Source organism: Stegostoma tigrinum, chromosome 2, assembly GCF_030684315.1.
Source record: "Stegostoma tigrinum isolate sSteTig4 chromosome 2, sSteTig4.hap1, whole genome shotgun sequence".
Lineage (NCBI taxonomy): Eukaryota > Metazoa > Chordata > Chondrichthyes > Orectolobiformes > Stegostomatidae > Stegostoma > Stegostoma tigrinum.
Window position 1 is genome coordinate 59,976,933 of NC_081355.1, and position 24,184 is coordinate 60,001,116.

A 24,184-nucleotide genomic window follows, 5' to 3' on the forward strand; every position below is an offset into this window, starting at 1 on the left:
TGGGATGCGGGTGGGGGAAGGGGACGAACTGGGCTGGTTGTGGGATGCGGGTGGGGGAAGGGGACGAACTGGGCTGGTTGTGGGATGCTATTAGCATAGTTGTAAACAAAGAAAGTGATTCTGATGTCAGTTCTAGTGAGGACCCTTAAACTTCCATCATTGTGACAAATTCCAATTGTTAATAAATTAATTGTCAGACTAGAGTTAACATGAAGAACAAAACAGACATAGAAGCATTATCACTGCAATGTCCAAACAAAGCACTTAATCTTGCCACATAATGTGTATTCTTTAGTCATGATGTGCACTGATGCAGCTGCTGATTGTAAGTACAGGATTCACATCTTGATGTATAGTACACAATACATTACATGTAGTTCAACCACCTGACTTATGCAACAATCAAATGATATCGATAATGTTATTTCACAAAAAAACCCCATACTAATTAAAATTCAAGTTCAAAGGCCAGTAATTTCTGTTAATTATTGTCCTATTGGGAACAACCACGTAAAAACATTAATAGTTAACACATCCATTTGTTCCACAGATATATATTTTAGTTACCAATTAAGCCAGAACAAATTTATAAATCCATAAATGAACTTAATTGTCACAATTCAGCAATTGCAGGAGACAAGTCATAGAGTGCTAACATTATTGAAACAAAGTAAGCTGGGATAATTTGTTCAAAAATAACAGATAACTTTTGTAACAGTTAATTATGCTAAACCTTTAAGTATGTGACACCAAGTGATAATTCAGCATCACTACATATTGTGCATTATGAAGGAGAATGCTGTCCCAATGTTTAGCAGAGAAAGGTGATCTGCCTTTCTGTACTTAAGCTAGCCAATGAACCAAATATACCATGTTTGTTTATTAAAATCAACTGGACTGTACTAAAGAGGTCTATCGAGACCAACCAGACAGTGAGATACACTAATACTTGCTAGTTAATAAGTCATGACAATAAATGAAACAATGTCATACTTATTTTCTGCATAACAGAACGTGTTTTTTGCTACAAGGACCAAAATACTGCAATTTATAAAATGTGATTAATAAACCAGAAAACATTCTGAATATAAGTGACATCTAACTGTGCAAAACTCATGAAAAGTTAAATAATATAAACTGAGAACAAAGCTTGAACTACAACCAATACAATTATAACTGAGAGCTGCATGCAGTGCATACTTCATTTTCCCTTATACTAAATATACAAATATTTTGAATTTTATTTAAACAGATTTTTACTGAATTCTCAAGGTTCTGGAGTTCTAATTCATGTTAAAAATTAATGTTTGTGTTCCAGTACTGTGGTAGCTGGCATATGCTGAGGGATCAATTTCAATTGCCATTAATTATAGTAAAGTATAAGAAATTCCACAAAATACATGCTGCAAGACATTAAACTTGTTAACGAGAAATAGACAGTTCCTCAGGCCAAATCAAATTTTACAAGATGTATCACAAACAAAAAAATCATACAAAGGGCACCAATCATGGCACATTGCAGATTATGCCATGCTTTTTAATTTGTCACCTGATTATTCTTTACTCAATGAATGAGCTTAAAAGGATGTAAATGCTACCATTACAAACATAAAACATTTAGAAGGTCCTGCTTTATATCATTTCTGCATGCACACAACCAACAACCAAGCACTCGCTGCTTCCTATCACTAGACACAAAGAGTAGACAATACACAATTGAATGTATGATGACTTTACTTCAGGGGAGTAGCCGAGTTATCTGGATTAAAAAAAGAGACAAACCAAGCAACACTAAGTCTTTTTTTACTTCACTTAAGTGACATTCATTTGTCTTGAACAGCTCCTCACCCTGTTTTCCAACGAGGCCTACAAAGACCAATGGGGCACTGCCAGCAGCTGCAAAAGAATGAAAGTCATTACAAAACATAATTAAAGTTATCGCTTTGAACAAATCATTACGGCTAATCCTTCTGATGCAATAATTAATCCAATTGTTTTGAACAATCACAATATTTGCATTTGAGTATTTTGTTACATTTATCAAAACATCTGTGGTTTTTATAAATATTTTCTCCACACCTGATAAATATTTACGTTCCAGTAATTGCCATTTATAGCTCCTGGTCATACTTAACTCCATTTAAAGAATTCGATGTTTACCTTATATAATTAGGACCAAACATAAATAAACCTGGAAATTATGTCTAAAGTCTAATGCAAAAGATAAGAGTAAACAATCATATCATTTGGAAACCTCAAAATCAAAAAAACTGGAGTCCTGGCATGATGCTTGACCATTGTACCTACAGTGAAGGTAGATATTCATCTTTGTACAAATAAACAGCTTTACTGTAGAATAATTCTTTGCTTCATATTACAAATGCAGACAACATACGGAACTTCACAAAGAAAAGCAGTGCACCTCATGATGCATTACCAACTCCTGTTGACACTATTTAACAAAAATAAAATTTGCAATCATGAGTTGATTACCATTGGGGGAAAAATAAGCTGCTCTTTGACCAGTGAACCCAACTAAATTCAGATTTTCTGATTGTTAAGATAGGTCTTTGTTTACAGGCCTTTAAAAAAAGCTGTGATCAGAGATAATGGGAACTGCAGATGCTGGAGAATCCAAGATAACAAAGTGTGAAGCTGGATGAACACAGCAGGCCAAGCAGCATCTTAGGAGCACAGAAGCTGATGTTTCGGGTCTAGACTGTCTAGGCCCGAAATGTCAGCTTTTGTGCTCCTGAGATGCTGCTTGGCTTGCTGTGTTCATCCAGCTTCACACTTTGTTATCTTTTAATAAATAGCTATTTGCTCAGAGGTGAATTGGTTAAATAGGAACAAATAAAACAAAATTCCCAGAAAAATGCTGGAAGCAGTCTTCTATTTTAACTTCAATGTTTCTTTCCACAGGTGCTATCTGACCTGGTGAATACTTTCAGAAGTTTTAACTTTTACTTTAGATTTTCAACATCTATAGCATTTTGTTTTTGTGTTCTTTTGTACACCAGGAGTTTGTTTGTTTACAGTATCCCTAATGGAGGAAATATAAACATCAGAATCTTGATTGTCCTGTTTGAAACACTTCAGATAAAACTAAACATTTTAATAGCTGCCTCTAACCTCACCACTTCTGCAGTCCTTAGTTTCCATTCCGTTTGGGTGTTTAAAGAATACTTTAGCACTGTACCTGAAAACATTTGCTATACACATCTCTTAACATCAATTTTGAAACACATTTGCTGTCTTATTCTGTTAAACTGTTTATTACTTGTTAGCTTAAAACAAAAAAAAACTTATACATACGTCACTTGTAGAATTTAATTTCAGTGTCCACACAATCATAGAAGAGGTCAGCAAATTCTGAAGTGTCTAAAGGTCCTTCACACTTTAAGATATCCTGCATGGCTTCCAGACCTTGTTTTTCCAAATCCAGCATGGTTTTCCAAAGCTTCTGCCCAGCATCCTATAGAGATGAATGGCCATTTCAAAAAGCTTTCTATTTAATAACCCAAATGGATAGAATGTATGGGCATCATTAAACCAAAGTGAAATGGGCCAAGTATCACAAACATCTGGATATGATTGATTTCAGATCATTCCAGTTAAACCGGTGAAAATTGGAATTAGAAATTTCATGGAGCTAATGTGCTGCAGCAAAATTTGCTTAAGCAAAGGAAAAGGGGTGATTTTTATCATTCAAGTGGGCCATAGATATCCACATAACACAGCCATGTTTAAAAATTCCTTCTTTTGACTCTCTTATGATCCTGTCCCAGTACATTTGACCTTACACTGAAGAAAATGTCATTGCTGTAGCTGCTGTAGATGGTTCGGCCTAGGACACTGCCCTGAACAAATCCTACAGTGATGCCCTGGGCTTGAGACAGTCATTGCGAATGATCATAGCCATCTTCTTTTGTGTTAGTTTTGACTCCTGCGGAGAGCTTCCCGCCTTGCTTTCCAATGGCTTCAAATTTGCTGGGGCTCTTTGCTGCTGCACCTAGTGAAAATATGGTCTTCCCATCAAGGACAGTCACTCTAATCTCACCCGAATTGTGTTCTTTTTGCTGTTTGTGGATCAAAGCTGTTACAAGGCCTAGAGTAGTGCAGCTTGTTAGTAGCAGCAGTGTGTGTTTTTGCGGAGTAGGTGGACTCGACAGCATTAATAACAACGTCCATCATTTTGCTGATGATTGAGAATACAGTCAAGGGGCCCTAACTGGTCAAACTGGATTCGTTCTGATGTGTTTGTGGCCAGAACGGACGCGTGTTGGAGCTGGACTGGAACACGTTTTGCTACGGCGGCAGCTAGTTTTAATGTGCACGCTTTCTGTAGAAGCTGTATATCAAATGGAATGACTTAAATTGAAATGAGTACTGTGAGATATGTGATTTTGCCATGTTTTCATACAATGAGAGATTGGATCTTGCGCTAGTGGCAAGTGGGTTTGGTCTGTGTCTGAAGGGATCTTAATGATTAACCTACAAGTATTTCTGTAGCTTTAAAAACTGTATGAGAGAGAGTTTCTATTGTTAGGAACAAGTTAGGTCAAGCCCTATAGCTGTGGTAAAGAAGAGCATTCTCTCTGGTGTGAGTATTGTAAAGGAGAGTTTTTGAGATTAACGGGACTGCATTTTACTGGGTGCTTCTAAACCTTTAAACTTTTGTTATGTGTAAATGGCTTAGTTTATCCCATTTTATCCTTATTTCTTTCAACAATAAATAAATCAAATCTACTGCATAGTATGTTCACATTTCAGTGAAAGATGACCTCTTTAAGACCGAGGAAAAAAAATGACACCTAGCCAGATTTCAGTCTGGGAACTGACTTGTGCAGAAATAACATTAGCTAGGAAATTAACAACTGCTGTCAGATTTTGGGGATCTCAGGGAGAGATTGAAATCAATCATCCAATGGCAGGAACTGCAGAAGCTGGAGAATCTGAGATAACAAAGTGTAGAGCTGGATGAAGACAAGCAGGCCAAGCAGCATCAGAGGAGCAGGAAAGCTGACGTTTCGGGCCTAGACCTGATGCTAGCGAGTTGAGAAGATTTGTAGCTCAGGTTGAGGTTCTGGATGTGAGTTTGCTCGCTGAGCTGGAAGGTTCGTTTTCAGACGTTTCGTCACCATACTAGGTAACATCATCAGTGAGCCTCCGACGAAGCGCTGGTGTTATGTCCCGCTTTCTATTTATCTGGTTAAATAGAAAGCGGGACATAACACCAGCGCTTCGTCGGAGGCTCACTGATGACGTTACCTAGTATGGTGACGAAACGTCTGAAAACGAACCTTCCAGCTCAGCGAGCAAACTCACATGCAGACCTGATGCTGCTTGGCCTGCTGTGTTCATCCAGCACTACACCTTGTTATCTCTCATACGGGCTAAAGATGTTTGCAAATGCTTGTTTTATGCTTTACGCTGACATGCTGGGCTTCACTAAAATTGAATGTTGCCATATTTGTGGAGATTTTTGCTCTGATTAGTCTTAATTTGCTACAACTGTTCACCATTAGATGTAGCAGAATGGTGGAGCTTTGATTTGACTTGTTGGTTGTGGGCTCATCAATAGCACACTGCTTCTTTGGTTAGCATTATGTTGTAACGTTATTAGCTAGGCACCTCATTTTTAGGTGGGCCTGATGCTGCTGCTGGCTAATTCTCTATACTCCTTGTTTCAGCATGTTGGTAGTACCTCACTGTTTCATCATTTGTTCTCACTTCCAAAATGCCTTTCCAAGTACTACAGTGTTGTATAAATAGCTCCCTTAATGGTACAATGGATTTATCCAAAGAAAAAGGAGGTCCCAGGTTAGTAAAAGAATTCTTAAAAAAAAAACTCCCAGGATTCTGGGGAACACAGTATGGAGCTGGAGAAACACAGAAGTGTCCCAACCTACGGGGAGAGTGCAGGGAAGTGGAGTTGAAATGCCCATCAGCCATGATTTAAATGGCAGAGTGGACTTGATGGGACGAATGGCCTTATTTCCACTCCTATGTCTTATGGTCTAACCTGAAATAGCAGCTTTCCTGCTCCTCAGATGTTGCCTGGCCTGCTGTTTCTCCAGCTCCATTCTGTGTTATCTCTGACTCCACCATCTGCAATTCTTACTACTTCCCAGGGTTCTTGCTTCTGGGTGCTATCCGGGTATGTGTGCATGTGCTTTTAAATCAGTTCCCTGAATAAGGTATCAATGGCAGGACAGTATTTGTGGCCATCACTAGTTTGCTGCATTGCCACTCTGAGTGAGGTTGAATTGGTAGTTCACCTTTCCTGAAGAACATTCACAGATTTTTTAAAATAACAAACTAACAGGTGGCAATCTTCTGCAGCTTGTCTCTTCTGCTTTGTATTATCTTTATAATCGTTCAGACTGTCCTAACCAAGTCAAGATTCTCTTCCCTATAATGTACTTAACTATGTACTATGGTCCTTTACTCTATGCTGCACCATTCCCTCACCAACCCGATTTAGCCCAGCACTCCACATCGGATCCCTACCACTTGAAACTCTGTTCGCAACTTGCTTTTCTTCGGAAGCCTTCTAAAGTGTCTCTTTGACAAGTGTCTCTTTTGGTTTCTTAATTCCCCCTTTCAGAACAAAGAACAAAGAAAATTACAGCACAGGAACAGGCCCTTCAGCCCTCCAAGCCTGCGCCGAATGAGATCCTCTGTCTAACCTGTCATCGATTTTCTAAGGGTCTTTGTCCATTTGCTCCCCACCCATCCATGTACCTGTCCAGATATATCTTAAAAGACGCTAACGTGTGTGCGTCTAACACCTCCGCTGGCAACGCGGTCCAGGCACCCAACACCCTCTGCGTAAAGAACTTTCAAGTTTTTACTTATGATAAGAATTTGTACTCTGCATGCCAACAATCTCTCAATTACAATTCCGAACACACTAAATTGAAAAGACTACAGCCTGGTCAGAGTGATTCAGTTACAATAAAGTTTGTCAAAGCACTCTGTTGTGCAATGCTATGCATATATCAACAGAGTGCCAAGTCTTTAAGATTTCAGTCACATTGTCTGATGTTTCAGCTTGTACTGGTCCCCTCGGTGATACAACTGTATTTTTAACCATCTGCACAGACTATAATCTAAGATACTGTGCTCAAACAGCAATCACATTAGATGTGCTTTCCTCAGCAATACTGATTTGCAGCAGGCTCAAAAACAACTAACTCTATTCCCTTGTTGTGGAATGATTTTACTGCAAACTCTTCAACAGACATTCAAAGCAGTATTTTTGCACGGTTTTAGAGTGTAGTAACCACACAGTAGCACATGATGGTGAATGACTTTTTGTTGCTTTTCACAGACAATGCTATTCACTAAAGTGATGGTCTTATGCTTTGCTATTTTCAGAAATCTAAACATCTAATCATTAAGATGGACTTTTTGCATCATTTGCCTACAGATAAAAACATAGCATCAAAAGAAGTTATTCTTTTTACAGCTATGTGGTGGCTCCCATATCACCTCTCTCTCTCTCTCTCTCTAAAGGAAGTATAGTCTATTATTTGAGGCTTGAGCTACAGCTGCCTCCTTGCCCGATGTAAAACACAATGAGGAGACAGGTCCCAAGTTTACCTCAGCCAGTAGAAATTTAAGCCCATGATTTTGACATCACTAATAACTTCACGTTCACCATCAAAACAAATGAGCTAAACAGGCACCTGTAAAGCCAGGAGAATGTAACAGACAGCTGTGCTCTGACTGCCTGTTGTTTTGTGATTGAGTGCTGTTTTGATGCTAAAGTATCTCCACGCTGAGAAGATCTAGTATGGCACGACCTGTGCATGTGCGCGTGTGAGAATGTGCGTGTACACGTGTGCAGCTTGGCCTTTTGAAGTGTGCTCCAGAGGGTTGCAATCTACGCAGATTGTGGCATCAATCAGGTCGTGCCACGTTGATGTAATCTGCCAGGTCACCACTTCTCATTCGGGCCACGCTGGATCCTCTCCCAGCTAATGTCACAGCCCTGAGCCAACCTGATGAAGCCTCAACCTCCCTACTCACTCATCCACCCGTCACACTATCCACTTTTTCCAACTCCTACACATTCACTAACATACTATTTAAATATCCCATCTGTTCAGTATGTTGGTAATTGGATTAATTTACCAGAATATAGCAGTTTGTGCTGTAAATAAAAGAGGAATGGCTTGGGTTGCCCAATTTTAATGGCCGTGTGAGGATTTAGCTACACATATTGGAACCTTTAACACTGGAGGCTAGGTCCAGAAACCTGCAGAAGAACGCAGAGTAAATAATTACAAGAACTGCAATCCAACAGCGACTGTTACACCTGGCTGATCTGGACCATGATTTTTGGAGACGTGACAAGAATAACTTTTCTCCTCTTGAAGTTATCCTTTGTGTTCGCTCCTTCAATGAGTGCAGATTGCTTGCTGGGATGCAATTCTGTATATAATAGGACCACAGTGAGATGACCATTATGCATAGGAGAGTCAGAGAGGACCCGTTCATCTCAAGCAATATTACAGCTAGATGCAAACTTCCACTTGAAAACCACAGGCACACACACACCATCAGCTGGAATTCTTTAACAATGGAGTTGTAAATGGTAGAACTCTTAGGAACACGAACATTCAGACGGATCTGAGCATGCAGGTCCACAGTTCCCTGAAAGTGGCAACACAGGTAACCAAGGCAGCATGTGGCATGCTTGCCTTCATCCCCGGGGCATGGAGTGCAAGAGTTGGCAAAACAGGTTGCAGCTACATAAAGCAGTTATATGTCTGAAGAAACGTTCCGACCCGAAATGTTGACTTTCCTCTTCCTCTGATGCTGCCTGGCCTGCTGTGCCCTTCCAGTTGCACATGGCGTTATCTCGGACTCCAGTATCTGCAATTCTTACTATCTTTATATAAAATCCTTGTAGGCCACATTTGGAGTATTATGTGCAGTTTTGGTCGCCACACTACCAGAAGGATGTGGAAGTTTTGGAGAAAATACAGAGAAGGTTCACCAGGATGTTGTCTGGTCTCCAGGGCATTGACTATGAGGAACGGTTAACAAGACTAGGATGGTTTTCACTGGAAAGACAGTGGCTGACAGGAGACCTGATAGAAGGTCTGCAAAATTATGAGAGGCAGAGTCAAGGCGGGCAGTCAGAGGCTTTTCCCCAGGGTTGAAGTTTCAATTACAAGGGGGCACGGGTTCAAGGTCAAGAGGGGAAAGTTTAAGGGAGATGTACAATGGAAGTTTTTCCGTGCAGAGAGCGGTAGCAGCCTGGAATGCACTGCCGGAAGAGGTGGTGGAAGCGGGCACAATGAAGACATCTAAGAGGCACCGAGCTGGGTACACAAATAGGGAGGGAATAGAGAGATACAGATCAAAAAATGGCAGGTTTGCTTTTAGATTAGTTAGGGCATGATGTCAGCACAGTCTTGAAGGGCCAAAGGGCTGTACTTTTTCATTTGTTCATTTGAGATGAAATTGGAAGATTTATTGAAACATGTAATATGTCGTCACACTCCAGTGCTATTGAGTTAGAGAAGATATTAAGAAATAACCAAAGTATAACAAAAAAAAGAGCTCTTCATTTTTGTGCTTGCTCAACATTAGGCGCTGGTGTGCGGTTTCCATGATGGGCATGGGACCTAAAACTCCACCTGTAGCACAGTCTACTACGAGAGTCTCACTCCAGGGCCACCATCGCTACTACTGCTCTGCTGCCAGGACCATCACACCTGGGTACCATGCTGCTGCTGCCGCCATCAATCCACCAGGAGTACCTATTAGGACTTACCCTATTGCCACGGCTGGAGCTCTATGTCCCAATTCCAAAGCTAACCACAGATGCCACCCTGCCATCACCACCATGTTGAAAACGGATGCCACTACCACAAGTCCTGCCCCGGACTCACCTACACAGTCGCCATACTCCAGTGCCATCTCTTGCAGCTGGGCCCACACCTGCTGCTGTCGGTTCAGCTGCAGCCGAGCTCCCCCACGGCAAAAGGTAGGAAAAATACCTAACTTGCTGTCAAAGCAGTTTCCAGACGCAAGAGTTGAAGTTTGTAATTTGGGTCATGACAGGAGACGTTCCTGTCTCACAGTTCGACACTTTGCACCTTTAAATCCCACCCAGACAGCAATTTCCATCACCAGCATTGACAACGTGCACACTTCTCTCCACAGTTCTGTCCTGCCCTTTCAGTGACTCAATTTGTTGGCCTCCCTAATCCAATGGTAATTGAAACCAAATGCAGCCCATACAACCACCATCCAGTCAAGTGCAGGAATCTCTGAACCAGGTCATCAAGATCCTATAATGCAAACGAGAGATCAAAGATGGGGCCTTCCTGCTCTACCCGATTCAACAAATCACAACAATCAACCTCAGAAAATGATGCTGATCTAGAGAGAAAAGAATGGTCCAAGGTTTTGAGATTTGGAGGAGGGAGATTAAAATCTACACCAAGAAATTAGATTAGATAAGATTCCCTACAGTGTGGAAATAGGCCCTACGGCCCAACAAGTCCACACTGCCCTTTGGAGCATCCCACCCAGACCCATCCCCCTAAACACTACAGGCAATTTAGCATGGCCAATCCACCTAGCCCGCTAATCTTTGGACTGTGGGAGGAAACTGGAGCACCTGGAGGAAACCCACGCAGACATGCGAAAAATGTGCAAACTCCGCACAGACAGTTGCCCAAGGCTGGAATTGAACCTGGGTCCCTGGCACTGAGAGGCTGCAGTGCTAACCACTAAGCCACCGTGCCACCCCAATCTTGTGCAAAGGGTTCTACATCTTCTGGTTAGAAACATTTAGTGGTGTATCATTGGAACAAATGATTTTGCAGCGGGATTAGACCAATGCTTTGAATCAACAACCACCAATTAATTAAAGAACAGGATATTTCATTGTGGTCTCAACACATTTTATGTCTTCCCTACATTGTCCTGGACTGCCTGAGCTAATCAAACTTTATCTAACTTTGCTTTGAAAAATTCCAGTGAAACATCAGTGTAGGAAGTGAATGAACAAACTTGCTGACACTTAAGGAGTAATCACATTTTATATTTTTAGCTCCAGAGACAGATATATTCAAAGAGAGTCAACGGTTCATTGTATCCTCAATCTGTTGTATCACAGAACTACAATGCAGGACAAAATCTTCCTGTAATATAAGAAATTGGAACAGCAGAAGGCCATCTGGCTGCTCAAACCAGCTGCACCATTCAATAGGATCATTGCTGATCCAGCATTCCTCACATCCACTTTCTTGACCCTTGCCTATAACCCACAATTTCCCTATTGATCAAGAATTTGTCAGAGCCTGAAATATACGCAAGGACTCTGCTCCCTAAGCTCTGTGTCAAGGAGTTCCAGAGAGCTCTGCACTCAGAAGAAATTCATCCTCATCTCAGTCTAAACTTGGTGCTCCTATATTCTGAGACTATGCCCTCTAAACTCTCGACATGAGAGGAAACATCCTCTCAGCATTTAGCCTATCAAGTTCCTTAAGAATCCCTTATGCTTCAATGCAATCACCTCTCATTCTTCTAAACTCCAGTGAGTACAGTCCCGAACTGTGCAGTTTTTGCTCACAAGGCAATCCTTCAGCATCAGGGATCGTCCTAGTGAACCTTCTCTGAACCGCCTCCAATGAAATGATATCTTTCCTTAAATAAGGGACCAAAACTGTTTACAATACTCTGGATGTGGTCTCACCAGCACCTTGTATGATTCCAATAAAACTTCCCTGTGCTTATACTCCAAACCTCTCGAAATAATGGCCCACATTCCATTAGCCTTCCTGATTACCTGTTGTACCCGCACACCAGCATTCTGTGTTTTGTGCACAAGTACCCCCAAATCCCTTTGTGCTGCAGCTTTCTGCATTTAATTAAAATTCTGTTCTTTCATTCTCCCTTTCAAATGAACAACTTCTCATTTTCCTATAGTACCCTGCATTTCACAACTTTTTGCCCTTTTACTTAGCCTCACAATATTTCCCTGTGAACTATTTTCTATCCCCCTTCACAACCTGCTTTTCCATCTATTTCAGCATTGTCTGTAAATTTGGCTACGGTACATTTGTTTCCTTCCTCCCTGTCATTTAAAAATATTGTAAACAGTTGTGGTCCCAATACTGGTTCTCCAACCAAGTCAAGATGAGGGAGCAGTGAGAGTCGTATTTGCATGCATTAGCATTCCATTACGGCTGTGTTTGCTGATGCTCATGTTTGTGTGCAATGTGCTGATTTAAATCACGTGCATAGGTTTTCAGGGACTGGGGCATTGGTCTGGTATGGGGGTGGAAAATCAGGACACAGGAGGAGACACAGAGAGAGAGACAGGAACGAGACAGTGACAATTGTTGAAAGTCAGACTATGTACCTGATGTTGTGATCTAGACTGAACCCCCTTAAAACATAATTGAGGAGATAACTGTAAGGTGTTACGTACCATATTTAAGCAAAACGGACTTTAACGGACTTTATTCTTACACCACAGTTAAAGCACAAACAAAACCAGAATTGGTATTACTTGAGCTATATAAAAATAACATATTATTTTAACTACTACTTCTCATTAATTGTGCCAATATAGTAGCATTCTATAATCACACCCTTAGCAAAGGCAAGTTCAGCAAAACAGATTTCCCTCACTTGATATCTTCTCCAGCCCCGGAGCAGGAACACTGACAGAATGAATCTAGAAGAAGGGACACTCAAGCTTTTGCATCAGCAGACAGCGAGCTGTATCTACAACCTCAGTTCCAAAACTCCAACCTCAATGATTGAAAACAAAAACTAAAACCCTAGGTCTAGGTGAGCCTGACTCCATTCACTCATGCTTCTTTTGTCTATGGAGCAGACACCTCGGCACCAGATTGACAACATCCTCTTCAAAAGAAAGAAGACAGCCTAAAGACACATGTCATTACATTGATGACTCAGCTTGCTCCCTGCAGCTCTGGGCTGCCTTTGTGATAGCAGTTCCCAACATCTCAGGTCACACACCTGGGTTAACAAATCCCCCCCCCCCCCCCATTAACAGACATTAGCATCAGATACATACATGTCTTGCCTTAGCCTTGTGGCACATTTCTGACCTACTTACACATCAATACTGTATTTTGGAACCTTTCATTGTAACATTGCTGCCAGGAGACACTCCACGCAGGGATGGGCACCCGTGTCAGGGACTGGATTATGGTGCATCGCAGGCTGCTCCCCACTCACTCACTTTGCACCTTGATGTTCACAGCATTTCTGCCTTGCTTTTTTTGCATTGTGCTTTGTCAGCCAGAACAAAAATGCCGTGAGTACTTCTGTTTAGTACTACCAGAAACTTGTCTTGGTTGTCAGCAATGATCAGTCAAGGGGATGGAAATGACACTGTGGTACAGTGCTATGTCAGTCTCATTCCTACACTATGTGCCTGTGGGTGCATGCACCAAACCCATGCATGTGCTTCAAGTGAACTACCAGGTCTTGGGTAGGGTATGTTTTGCCTATCTAAGCCTGCAGACTCTACCTGTCAGCAATATGGGACCTTTCAACAGCAATTGCGTTAATCAGGCACTTTCACAGTACAGGCTGAAGTCATCCATTATCACAGTGGCCTATATGTGAAATACATACTTTGTCAAACAGTGTGGGCTACACATCCTGGCCACAAGCAATCTTGGCCATGCCAGTCATTGCAGATTGATCACAGTCATCTTTGTGAAGCAGAAGAAAGCACAGGCGACTAGAAATGCCACCTGTGGGCCATAATTCACAAAGACAGTGCAAGATCTTATGTACTGCACAAGGGCATGGAGTGGATTTCCGCTCTCAAGTGAATATCCTTTCACACACACTGGCTTATCATTTGCTCCACTATGGCCCTGTTTGAAAAATGGGCTGCACTGCATTGACATTTGACCTCAGTCAGGGACTTGCATAATGGAGTAATCAGCAAAGGGCACAGAGGGTAAGGCTTAGAGACAGTAGGAGCTGCCGATGCTGGAGTCTGAGATAACATGTTGTGGAGCTGAAGGAACACAGCAGGCCAGGCAGCATCAGAGGAGCAGGAAAGCTGAGGTTTTGGACCTGAAACATCAACTTTCCTGCCCCTTTGATGTTGCCTGGCCAGCTGTGTTCCTCCAGCTCCACACCTTTTTATCTCAGAGGGTAAGGCCCTGTCTCCCGGTGATGTGGGAAATGGGGACCAAGATATCAGTGAACACACAGCACTTACTGTCTCGCACAGTTGTGCAATATGGCTTGTGTTACATTAATTGCAATAAGGTTCCAATGTCAATAGGTCCATGCAGAGACATTCCACTGCCCTCCTTACCAAATCCTCTATATCCCACTACATAGAGGAGTACGTTAAACCATCAAGGGTTGGATGGTTATTGGCAGACAAGGCTTTACTCTCTGTGTCCTTTGCTGATTACTTCATTACGCAAGTCCCCAACTGAGGTCAAATGTCGATATAATGCAGCCCATTTTTTTAAAAGAGGGCCATCATGGAGCAGATGATAGCCCAGTTACAATGGAGGTTCAGATGCTTGGAACAGTTGGAAGCTGGGCTTGCACTACAGTACAGACAGAGTATGCTGAGTAATCTGAGATCCTGATGGTGTGCACAACTGGAACAGGCAAAGAGGGGGATGTGCTGCACTCTAGGAGAGCAGCAGCTGTTTCCCGAAGAGGAAGAAGACGACACTGAGCAGGAGAAATGTCACCTTCAACATGACCGAATCTCAGCGGTGGTGCAACATGTCAGACAGGATTTAATTGACACTTGGCTCCATTAGATAAGACTTGGGTGCACTGATTATTGTAAATATAAATTTGTTACTGCTCAGAAAATGTGTGGACCCTGTCTGTCCTTAGCGGCAGATGTATCTTCCACTGGTTTGTTTTTTTTTGGCTTTTGCTGTTTCCAAATAAAAGCAATGGTTTTCAACAGTTAAAAAGCTTTCCAGTATGTGATGGTCCCACATCGAACAATGAGTATGTGTTATAGAAACTGGGCACAGGGAAATGAATAGACAGTAACCCTTTAGACAGGGCTCATGGATGTGCAGTTTGGTTCTTAGGTTGTCGTACATTCGTAAATGTGCTCTTGCGTTTACAATGAAAGGTTAGCTACACCATCTAATGTGCCCTTAGAAGCATCGAGTTCTGTTCCCACTACGTAGACAGTGAAAGCCAACACCCAGCTGGACATTAAAAATGGCATTCCCATTAAAAATTCCAATGGAAATGATGGGAAGTCCTGGCAGTGGCAAGTACTTCTGCCGCCAGCAAGGAAAACAGAACGGGTGGGACACCATAGAGGTGCAGTGCGAAGGTAATGGAGTGTGTTTCGGACAGCAGTCCCAGAAAATTCACTCAATCACATGGAGACAAATGCTCCATGAACATTGACACTTTGCTGATTTCAGCCCACCCTGTCCATCTGGCCTAACTTAAAAAAAAAGCAAAGTAAAGCAGGGGAAAAAGAGTAAATTATTGGACAGTTAGATACAGTTTCTGGCACATACAGCTGTTCAATTAAAAGGCTTTGCTTAAAAGTATTTTTAAAACATTTCGATAGCGAGAAGATAATGTCAAATAAAAATAAATTGTTAAATCCAAAAATATAATTTCAGCAAAGAACACTTTAGAAGAAATAATTCATCTATCTGAACTTCCCATGAATTATATCATTGAGTATAAAGGTTTATTATGAAAGTTACTGGGTGTCTTTAAGTGATCCATGAAAACTGCTGAAAAATATAATTAAAGCGTCAACAAATTAAATGTAGAGATTTTTGGTCACATATCTTACCTCTTCAGTTTCCATAACTGCTCTGGCACACTCGTGAGCTTGATAGAGCTCATGTCGACGGTCAACCATGCTCTGGAAACGAGGCTGCTGCTTTACTGGGTCCTCATTACCAAAACTCGGAGACTGTGTTTTAGGGACTGGCTTGACATTATCTACAAAGATGAAAGGTTTGAAGATGGACCTGAAGCAAACAGATCAGTTTTTTTTTTAGTATTGGAACAGTCTCGTTTCAGTCTGCTACACAACTCTAGGAAATACTGTGTACACATAATGCAAGTGAAAATCTGTCAGCAATTTGCACAAGTTTTATGATACTCTAAAATTATCTATTAACATTGAACAAATGCATTTCTGAGTACTGTGTCCAAGCTTGCCCCATGAGATGGAATTATAAACATTGAAGATTCTGCTATAACAGGGAGGGTGGCAAAATCCAAGTCTCATTACTGGAATATCAACAGAGTTACAGCACAACTTTCATGTGGTCAGCAAAGTACCGGTATTATTGGTACCGACATTTAACCATTAAACATTTTCTTTAAAATTGGTTTAATTCCAGAATATCATCAGACAACCACCTGAAGAGAAATTTCAAAATTTAAAGGACAACTGCACTACTGCTTTTATATCAGAGAATCTCTGAAGGTATTAGAATTTAAAATAGCACTGGGTTATTTTAAGTACACAATTATTTTTCTTCCTCTAGAACTGAGCAGCTCAGTTGGACTTCATCTATCATCATAGAAGTTAATTGAGTTTACAGAACAGTCTAGTTTTATGGATGGTCAGGAGGAAGACTGAGCTTGCACCTCTTTGTGTGGTATTTTCTTTTAATATTTGTTGCAGCTCTTTTACAACAGAATATAGCCCAATGTCTTGGCACAATTTAGCTTTGGAATTTAGGCAAGTGATGGCAGAAAACAGATACTCTGACTTACACAATAGACTGAAAAATACCACAATTAGTTACACATAAGATAGAAAAGTACATCAAACAATCTAGAATAGCTGCAGCAAAGCCAAGACATCATACAGACTCCAAATAATAATTGTGCACCTGGTTAAATACATTACTGACAGGTCTTGAGATTTCAAAATGTTAAAACACAATAAAATAAACCATCACATCTTGAACAATCTCAATTCGGGGGATTGGTGGTGGTGAGAAAATTCTGCAGTTCTGCGTTCTTTAAATTGACAGAGGCTGTTTTATCTATTGATCGCCGAATCTCAGAATTATAGGATTGTTACAGCTTGGAAGAAAGCCATTTGGCCTATTGTTTCTGTTCTAGCTCCCTACATAAAGACCAGGTGCCTTCAGCTCCCTTCTTCCTGGAACCCTGCAAGTTCATCCTTTTCAGATATCAATCTAATTCTCTGTTGGATGTTTCAATTGAGTCTGCCTTCCCCATACTCAGGCAGGGCAGTGCATCCGAGACATCAACCATTCGCTGCATTAAAAAAATTTTCATAGTGCTTTTTCTTCTTTTGTCAATTACTTTAAAACTGTGCCCTCCAGCTTTCAATCTTTTCCCAAGTGGGAACTGTTTGTCAAATCTACACTGTCTAGACCCGTCATGATTTATTAAATCTCCTCTCAGCTTTTTCTCCAAGAACAGTCCTGTCTTCTCCAATCTATTTTTGTTGCCACAATTCCTCATTGCTGGAATCTTTCTTACAAAGACTGGAATGCCTACTTATGCTTGGATGTAGCATTCAAATTTTATTAGGATCACTGTAAGTGCTAAAAGCATAAGTGTACTTCTTCAATAATAAAATGCTAGCCAAACTTTGTGGTTTCTGAGGCTTTGAACCATGAAATACATAAATGGAACAGAAGATCATGTGGCAGTTTGAACCTCTACCTATTACAGGTCATGGAACAAGGATTTCGGGGTTTTGGTTCTGAATGGCCTTATTTTTTATCTTAACCTTAATCATGACATTGGGCTTTGAAACATATTACTGCTTGTCAGCCAAATAATAACATTTTCACTTGTGTATAACACACTGCGTGGCATTGTCACATAATTCCTAATTGGACAATAGCAGAGTCGGGTGGAAGGTAATTAAATAATGCCCAAAGTTATGGCACTTCAAGCAAAAGTTACATCTACATCCACTTAATGCTCAAGTTTCTGTCCTACCAGACTGATTCAAAATTCCATTCACCCCAAGCAGTCTCCAATTGGAAAACTGGGACCATTCCATGATAGAGGGAATGCTTCACTATCTTTAAGCTGGGGCATAAAGGAAAGTTGCTGTAATGGAGGAGGCATAGGGGTGCTTATTACCCACTCTGTAATGCAGAACATTAGGCACGCAGGGTCACATTAATCCACTAATAATGCCCCACAGCTGCAATGCCTCACTCAGTTCTGTTTCTCTTATTAATGCTACAAATATCTGTATTTGTTTTAATAGAATTCAAATTTAGTCTTTTAATCTGTGCTTGGTGCTCAACCAGTTTGGAATAGCAGAGACACAAAAGGTCAGCTGCAGTGGCAGCATGTAGGAAGGTGTGTCGGCCAGTGGGAAAGTTGACTGGCAAGAGATTTGCTCCAAAATAGTATTCATCAGGTCACACAACCCTATGTCGGTGAGAGTAAAACCACGTTAATATCAATATACAATGTCATGCACAAATACCAGCCTCATTTTAAGGAATTTCAGTTTAATGTGCTTTTAATGGGGCAACTTAAAGGGAGGATGCATTGTAATTAACAAGAATTAACTCTAGTAGCCATTATCCTTCCCCTAAATTATCTCGACACCAAAAGTCAAATTTCCCCATTTAAGACTTGACAGTTCCTGTCCCAACCAATTATGCATGTGTGTTGTCATTAAATATCCAACTGTGTTGAGACTAAATTTTGATATCACTTCATTCAGTTGATCTTGTCCTCAGTTGCAGACTGAATGCGCATTTTCAATTAAAGAATGCAAATATCCGAGATCAATATAAAGACAGACTTTTAAAAATAACTTACTCCTTGCACACATTTTTACTTTTCTACTTTTCTGGTAGTCTTGTTTTTTGTGGAATTTTCACAATGACATTTATCTTTCACTTTCTCCTTCACATTTCTTTAGGCACTGATCAAATTGTACTTCTACATCTCACCAGCACCTTGTCAAGCTGCCACTATTCACTTCGGTCTTATAGAATCAGCTGGCTGTGTGAACACTGACAGGCCTCACACACACATACACATACACCTAATTCTGATTCCGGCCTCACTTGGCATCCACACAGCGTAGTTTCAGGAGTTAACTTTATTCAGTAGCAGGAATGCTGGCTAAATTTCCCCTCCCTGATCCAAGGATTTGGAAACCAGCTATTGTTCAGTTGAAAATAAAAATACTGGATCTGGTACCATTGTGGTCTGTATGGGTCAGTTTCTCAATGTCAAGCTGGAGGAGGCCAACACCTAGTCACCGTGAGTTAAAAAAATAATGTACACAAACCATGGAAGTAGACATGTCGAAGAAATGGTTACATCTATCAGAGATAATGGGAACTGCAGATGCTGGAGATTCCAAGATAATAAAATGTGAGGCTGGATGAACACAGCAGGCCAAGCAGCATCCCAGGAGCACAAAAGCTGACGTTTCGGGCCTAGACCCTTCATCAGAGAGGGGGATGGGGGGAGGGAACTGGAATAAATAGGGAGAGAGGGGGAGGCGGACCGAAGATGGAGAGTAAAGAAGATAGGTGGAGAGGGTGTAGGTGGGGAGGTCGGGAGGGGATAGGTCAGTCCAGGGAAGACGGACAGGTCAAGGAGGTGGGATGAGGTTAGTAGGTAGCTGGGGGTGCGGCTTGGGGTGGGAGGAAGGGATGGGTGAGAGGAAGAACCGGTTAGGGAGGCAGAGACAGGTTGGACTGGTTTTGGGATGCAGTGGGTGGGGGGGAAGAGCTGGGCTGGTTGTGTGGTGCAGTGGGGGGAGGGGATGAACTGGGCTGGTTTAGGGATGCAGTAGGGGAAGGGGAGATTTTGAAACTGGTGAAGTCCACATTGATACCATTAGGCTGCAGGGTTCCCAGGCGGAATATGAGTTGCTGTTCCTGCAACCTTCGGGTGGCATCATTGTACACAGGCCCCAAACCCCACCTCTTCCTCCGGTACATTGATGACTGTATCGGCGCCGCCTCTTGCTCCCCAGAGGAGCTCGAACAGTTCATCCACTTCACCAACACCTTCCACCCCAACCTTCAGTTCACCTGGGCCATCTCCAGCACATCCCTCACCTTCCTGGACCTCTCAGTCTCCATCTCAGGCAACCAGCTTGTAACTGATGTCCATTTCAAGCCCACCGACTCCCACAGCTACCTAGAATACACCTCCTCCCACCCACCCTCCTGCAAAAATTCCATCCCCTATTCCCAATTCCTCCGCCTCCGCCGCATCTGCTCCCACGATAAGACATTCCACTCCCGCACATCCCAGATGTCCAAGTTCTTTAAGGACCGCAACTTCCCCCCCACGGTGATTGAGAACGCCCTTGACCGCGTCTCCCGCATTTCCCGCGACACATCCCTCACACCCCGCCCCCGCCACAACCGCCCCAAGAGGATCCCCCTCGTTCTCACACACCACCCTACCAACCTCCGGATACAACGTATTATCCTCCGACACTTCCGCCATTTACAATCCGACCCCACCACCCAAGACATTTTTCCATCCCCACCCCTGTCTGCTTTCCGGAGAGACCACTCTCTCCGTGACTCCCTTGTTCGCTCCACACTGCCCTCCAACCCCACCACACCCGGCACCTTCCCCTGCAACCGCAGGAAATGCTACACTTGTCCCCACACCTCCTCCCTCACCCCCATCCCAGGCCCCAAGATGACATTCCACATTAAGCAGAGGTTCACCTGCACATCTGCCAATGTGGTATACTGCATCCACTGTACCCGGTGCGGCTTTCTCTACATTGGGGAAACCAAGCGGAGGCTTGGGGACCGCTTTGCAGAACACCTCCGCTCAGTTCGCAACAAACAACTGCACCTCCCAGTCGCAAACCATTTCCACTCCCCCTCCCATTCTCTTGATGACATGTCCATCATGGGCCTCCTGCACTGCCACAATGATGCCACCCGAAGGTTGCAGGAACAGCAACTCATATTCCGCCTGGGAACCCTGCAGCCTAATGGTATCAATGTGGACTTCACCAGTTTCAAAATCTCCCCTTCCCCTACTGCATCCCTAAACCAGCCCAGTTCATCCCCTCCCCCCACTGCACCACACAACCAGCCCAGCTCTTCCCCCCCACCCACTGCATCCCAAAACCAGTCCAACCTGTCTCTGCCTCCCTAACCGGTTCTTCCTCTCACCCATCCCTTCCTCCCACCCCAAGCCGCACCCCCAGCTACCTACTAACCTCATCCCACCTCCTTGACCTGTCCGTCTTCCCTGGACTGACCTATCCCCTCCCGACCTCCCCACCTACACCCTCTCCACCTATCTTCTTTACTCTCCATCTTCGGTCCGCCTCCCCCTCTCTCCCTATTTATTCCAGTTCCCTCCCCCCATCCCCCTCTCTGATGAAGGGTCTAGGCCCGAAACGTCAGCTTTTGTGCTCCTGGGATGCTGCTTGGCCTGCTGTGTTCATCCAGCCTCACATTTTATTATCTTGGTTACATCTATCCTTTGGTTATATCTACTACCCTTCACTAAAGGCCAGCCAATAAGTTCATTACAAAGAACAAACCTTGCAGGATTGGGAGTGGCTGTGAAGAAGTGGATGCATGGTGAGCTGCTGCCCTGGGGAAGGATGGACACCATGCTCCCTGTAATAAGGTAAGAATTCAGATCCATGCTGTTTTTGTTACGCAGCACATTCATCATCGTTTGCATCGTGATGCTTCCTAGTGATAAGATATTTTGAAACCAATAGTTAGCAGAGACAATAATTACCATGTAATTCAAAATGCCATCTGAATACACTTTGTTGTTAGAAACTTCCAGTCTCTGCTAATATTAAGTTCATTATTAATATATTATTACATGAAACATTAGCTTTATAAGGCAGAATTTCTAACATTCCACTCATGGAAAATACCCCATGCACATTGTTATAACATATTTGACATAAAAGTTGCCTTCGATCCACCGAGTACATATTTTATTGTTCCAATCTCAGGACAGGAATGCCATAAGAGAAAAAACAAAATCACTGCATTAAAAACAAATTACAAGACATGGGTTTTGCTGGTAAAGCCAGCAGAGACTGCTCATCCCTATTTGTCCACAAGATGATCATGGTGACTCATCTTGAACTGTTGCAGTCCATGTGGTGTTATTAGTTAGAGCATTCCAGGCTTTTGATGAAATAGAAAGTGTCCAAAATGAGGATGCAGTAAATTGATTGCTATAAACACCTTGCTTGATATTCCTATTCAGCAACTTCACCTTGTGTGGAGAGGAGCAGTGCTGACCCCATGCTAAGATTGAAAGTTTCACTCTATAGTAGGTGAAAATCTCTAAACAGAAGCAGAAAGTATAGTGTGGTGGGAATTAATGGATCTGCAGCAAGTAATTTGACTCTAGCTTCTGCTGCAGGAGACCAAGTTCGAAAATGCAAGTCAGATACCAAATAACACTGCAATAGTATGTGCAGAAATGCTTCTTGATACTCAATTGCATGGCTCTCTCCACCTGCCTGTATAAAATTCAGTATTCAGCACTGTAGATCAGGTGTAAGATGTAAAAAGTGCAATTCAATTCTGCTATCATGCTCTACTTAACAGCAAAGTTCTCTTAATTTCTTAAATAGTCCAAATGCAGTTATATCTTCTCTACCTAACTAACCAGCCATTACACTGCAAAATTTTAAACATCCCTTGAAATACAAACTATATGATGCTGAATAAACAGTCACCAATCCCACAAACCCATCACAAGGCTTTTACCCACCTGCATGTTTTTGTAGAAGTTCCTTGCCAGCACAATGGTGATCCAAATCCTCATCTCCACCTGGTACGGAGAAAACTGCACTAAAGTTGAATTCTTCCTCTCTATTCCACCAGCCCTGATTCTGGGCATAACTTCGAAGCTCAGGGTGCTCTGCATCAATGTTGGTGGTTATAGACAATTGATTACAAAGGCTTCTCAAGCCCTCTACACACAAAACAGATAAACACAAAAACTTTATATTAATGGCTGGCTCTTGTAGAAAAAAAAATTGTGCATACTGTGAACTTTAAAACAGAGACTTAAATTGTCACATTTGAGTCCAAGAGTTGGCAGGTCATGTTACAGTTGTACAAGACTTCGGTTCAGCCACAGTTAGAGTACTGTGTGCAGTTCTGGTCGCCACATGACCAAAAGGATGTGGGCACTTTGGAGAGGGTGCAGACGAGGTTCACCAGGATGCTGCCTGGTATGGAGGGTGCTAGCTATGAAGAGAGGTTGAGTAGATTAGGGTTATTCTCATTAGAAAGACGGAGATTGAGGGGGGACCTGATTGAGGTCTACAAAATCATGAGGGGTATAGACAGGGTGGATAACGAGAAGCTTTTTCCCCCCAGAGTGTGGGACTCAATTACTAGGGGTCATGAGTTCAAAGTGAGAGGAGGAAAGTTTAAGGGAGATATGCGTGGAAAATTCTTTACGCAGAGGGTGGTGGGTGCCTGGAATGCATTGCCAGTGGAGGTGGTAGACGCAGACACGTTAGTGTCTTTTAAGATATATCTGGGCAGGTACATGGATGGGCGGGGAGCAAATGGACACAGACCCTTAGAAAATAAATGACAGGTTAGACAGAGGATCTCAATCGGCACAGGCTAGGAGGACCGAAGGGCCTGTTCCTGTGCTGTAATTTTCTTTGTTCTTTGTACTGTTTATATGGACTGGTTGTTAAATGGCTGTTATACATTGAGTAGTGAGAAAAAAAATCTTTTTAGGTTCAATGCCAGATCATTCTCATCTAGGAAGATTAGAATTCACCAGTAGGGTGTAACATATTAGTATGGAAAGAGGTTTGGTTAGAAAACAGAGTGAGAACAAATGGGTCCTTTAGGTTTGGCTTCAACAAGGTTCAGTGCTGGGGCCTCACCTATTTGTAAGTGATCTTAAATGACTTTGATGAAGAGGCTGAGTGTAATGTAAGATCAACAATTTGAATATAAAGTTAGGTGGGAAACTCAGATGTAAAGATGTGGATACATGGGGGGCAGGATTTTCCTTGTGTGCACCCTGACCACCACCAACAGACTCAAATGGATGCAACAGGTCATAAACTCTGGGGGGACCCGCAATTTTAAGCAGCAAATTAATGGCCAAAGGGTGAGATCGCTGTCCGGCCAGGAAGGCTCCAGAAACCCAAGCAGGGCATTCCCACTTGAAAGCAGGA

The 24,184-nt window shown here is 42.4% G+C and overlaps 1 protein-coding gene across 1 annotated transcript in view; it reads right to left on the minus strand.

Moving 5' to 3' along the window:
* Positions 1 to 264: 264 nt before the first annotated feature.
* The window catches only part of LOC125465700 (secernin-1-like), a 191,589-nt gene continuing 167,669 nt past the window's right edge, over positions 265 to 24,184 (minus strand). The window contains exons 5-9 of the mRNA XM_048559439.2: positions 22,747 to 22,950; positions 21,542 to 21,698; positions 15,830 to 16,010; positions 3,316 to 3,475; positions 265 to 1,896 (exon numbers count right to left, since the gene is read on the minus strand). Coding sequence (XP_048415396.1) covers positions 3,317 to 3,475; positions 15,830 to 16,010; positions 21,542 to 21,698; positions 22,747 to 22,950 — 701 coding nt within the window. The 3' untranslated portion in view covers positions 265 to 1,896; position 3,316. The remainder of the gene's footprint in view (positions 1,897 to 3,315; positions 3,476 to 15,829; positions 16,011 to 21,541; positions 21,699 to 22,746; positions 22,951 to 24,184) is intronic.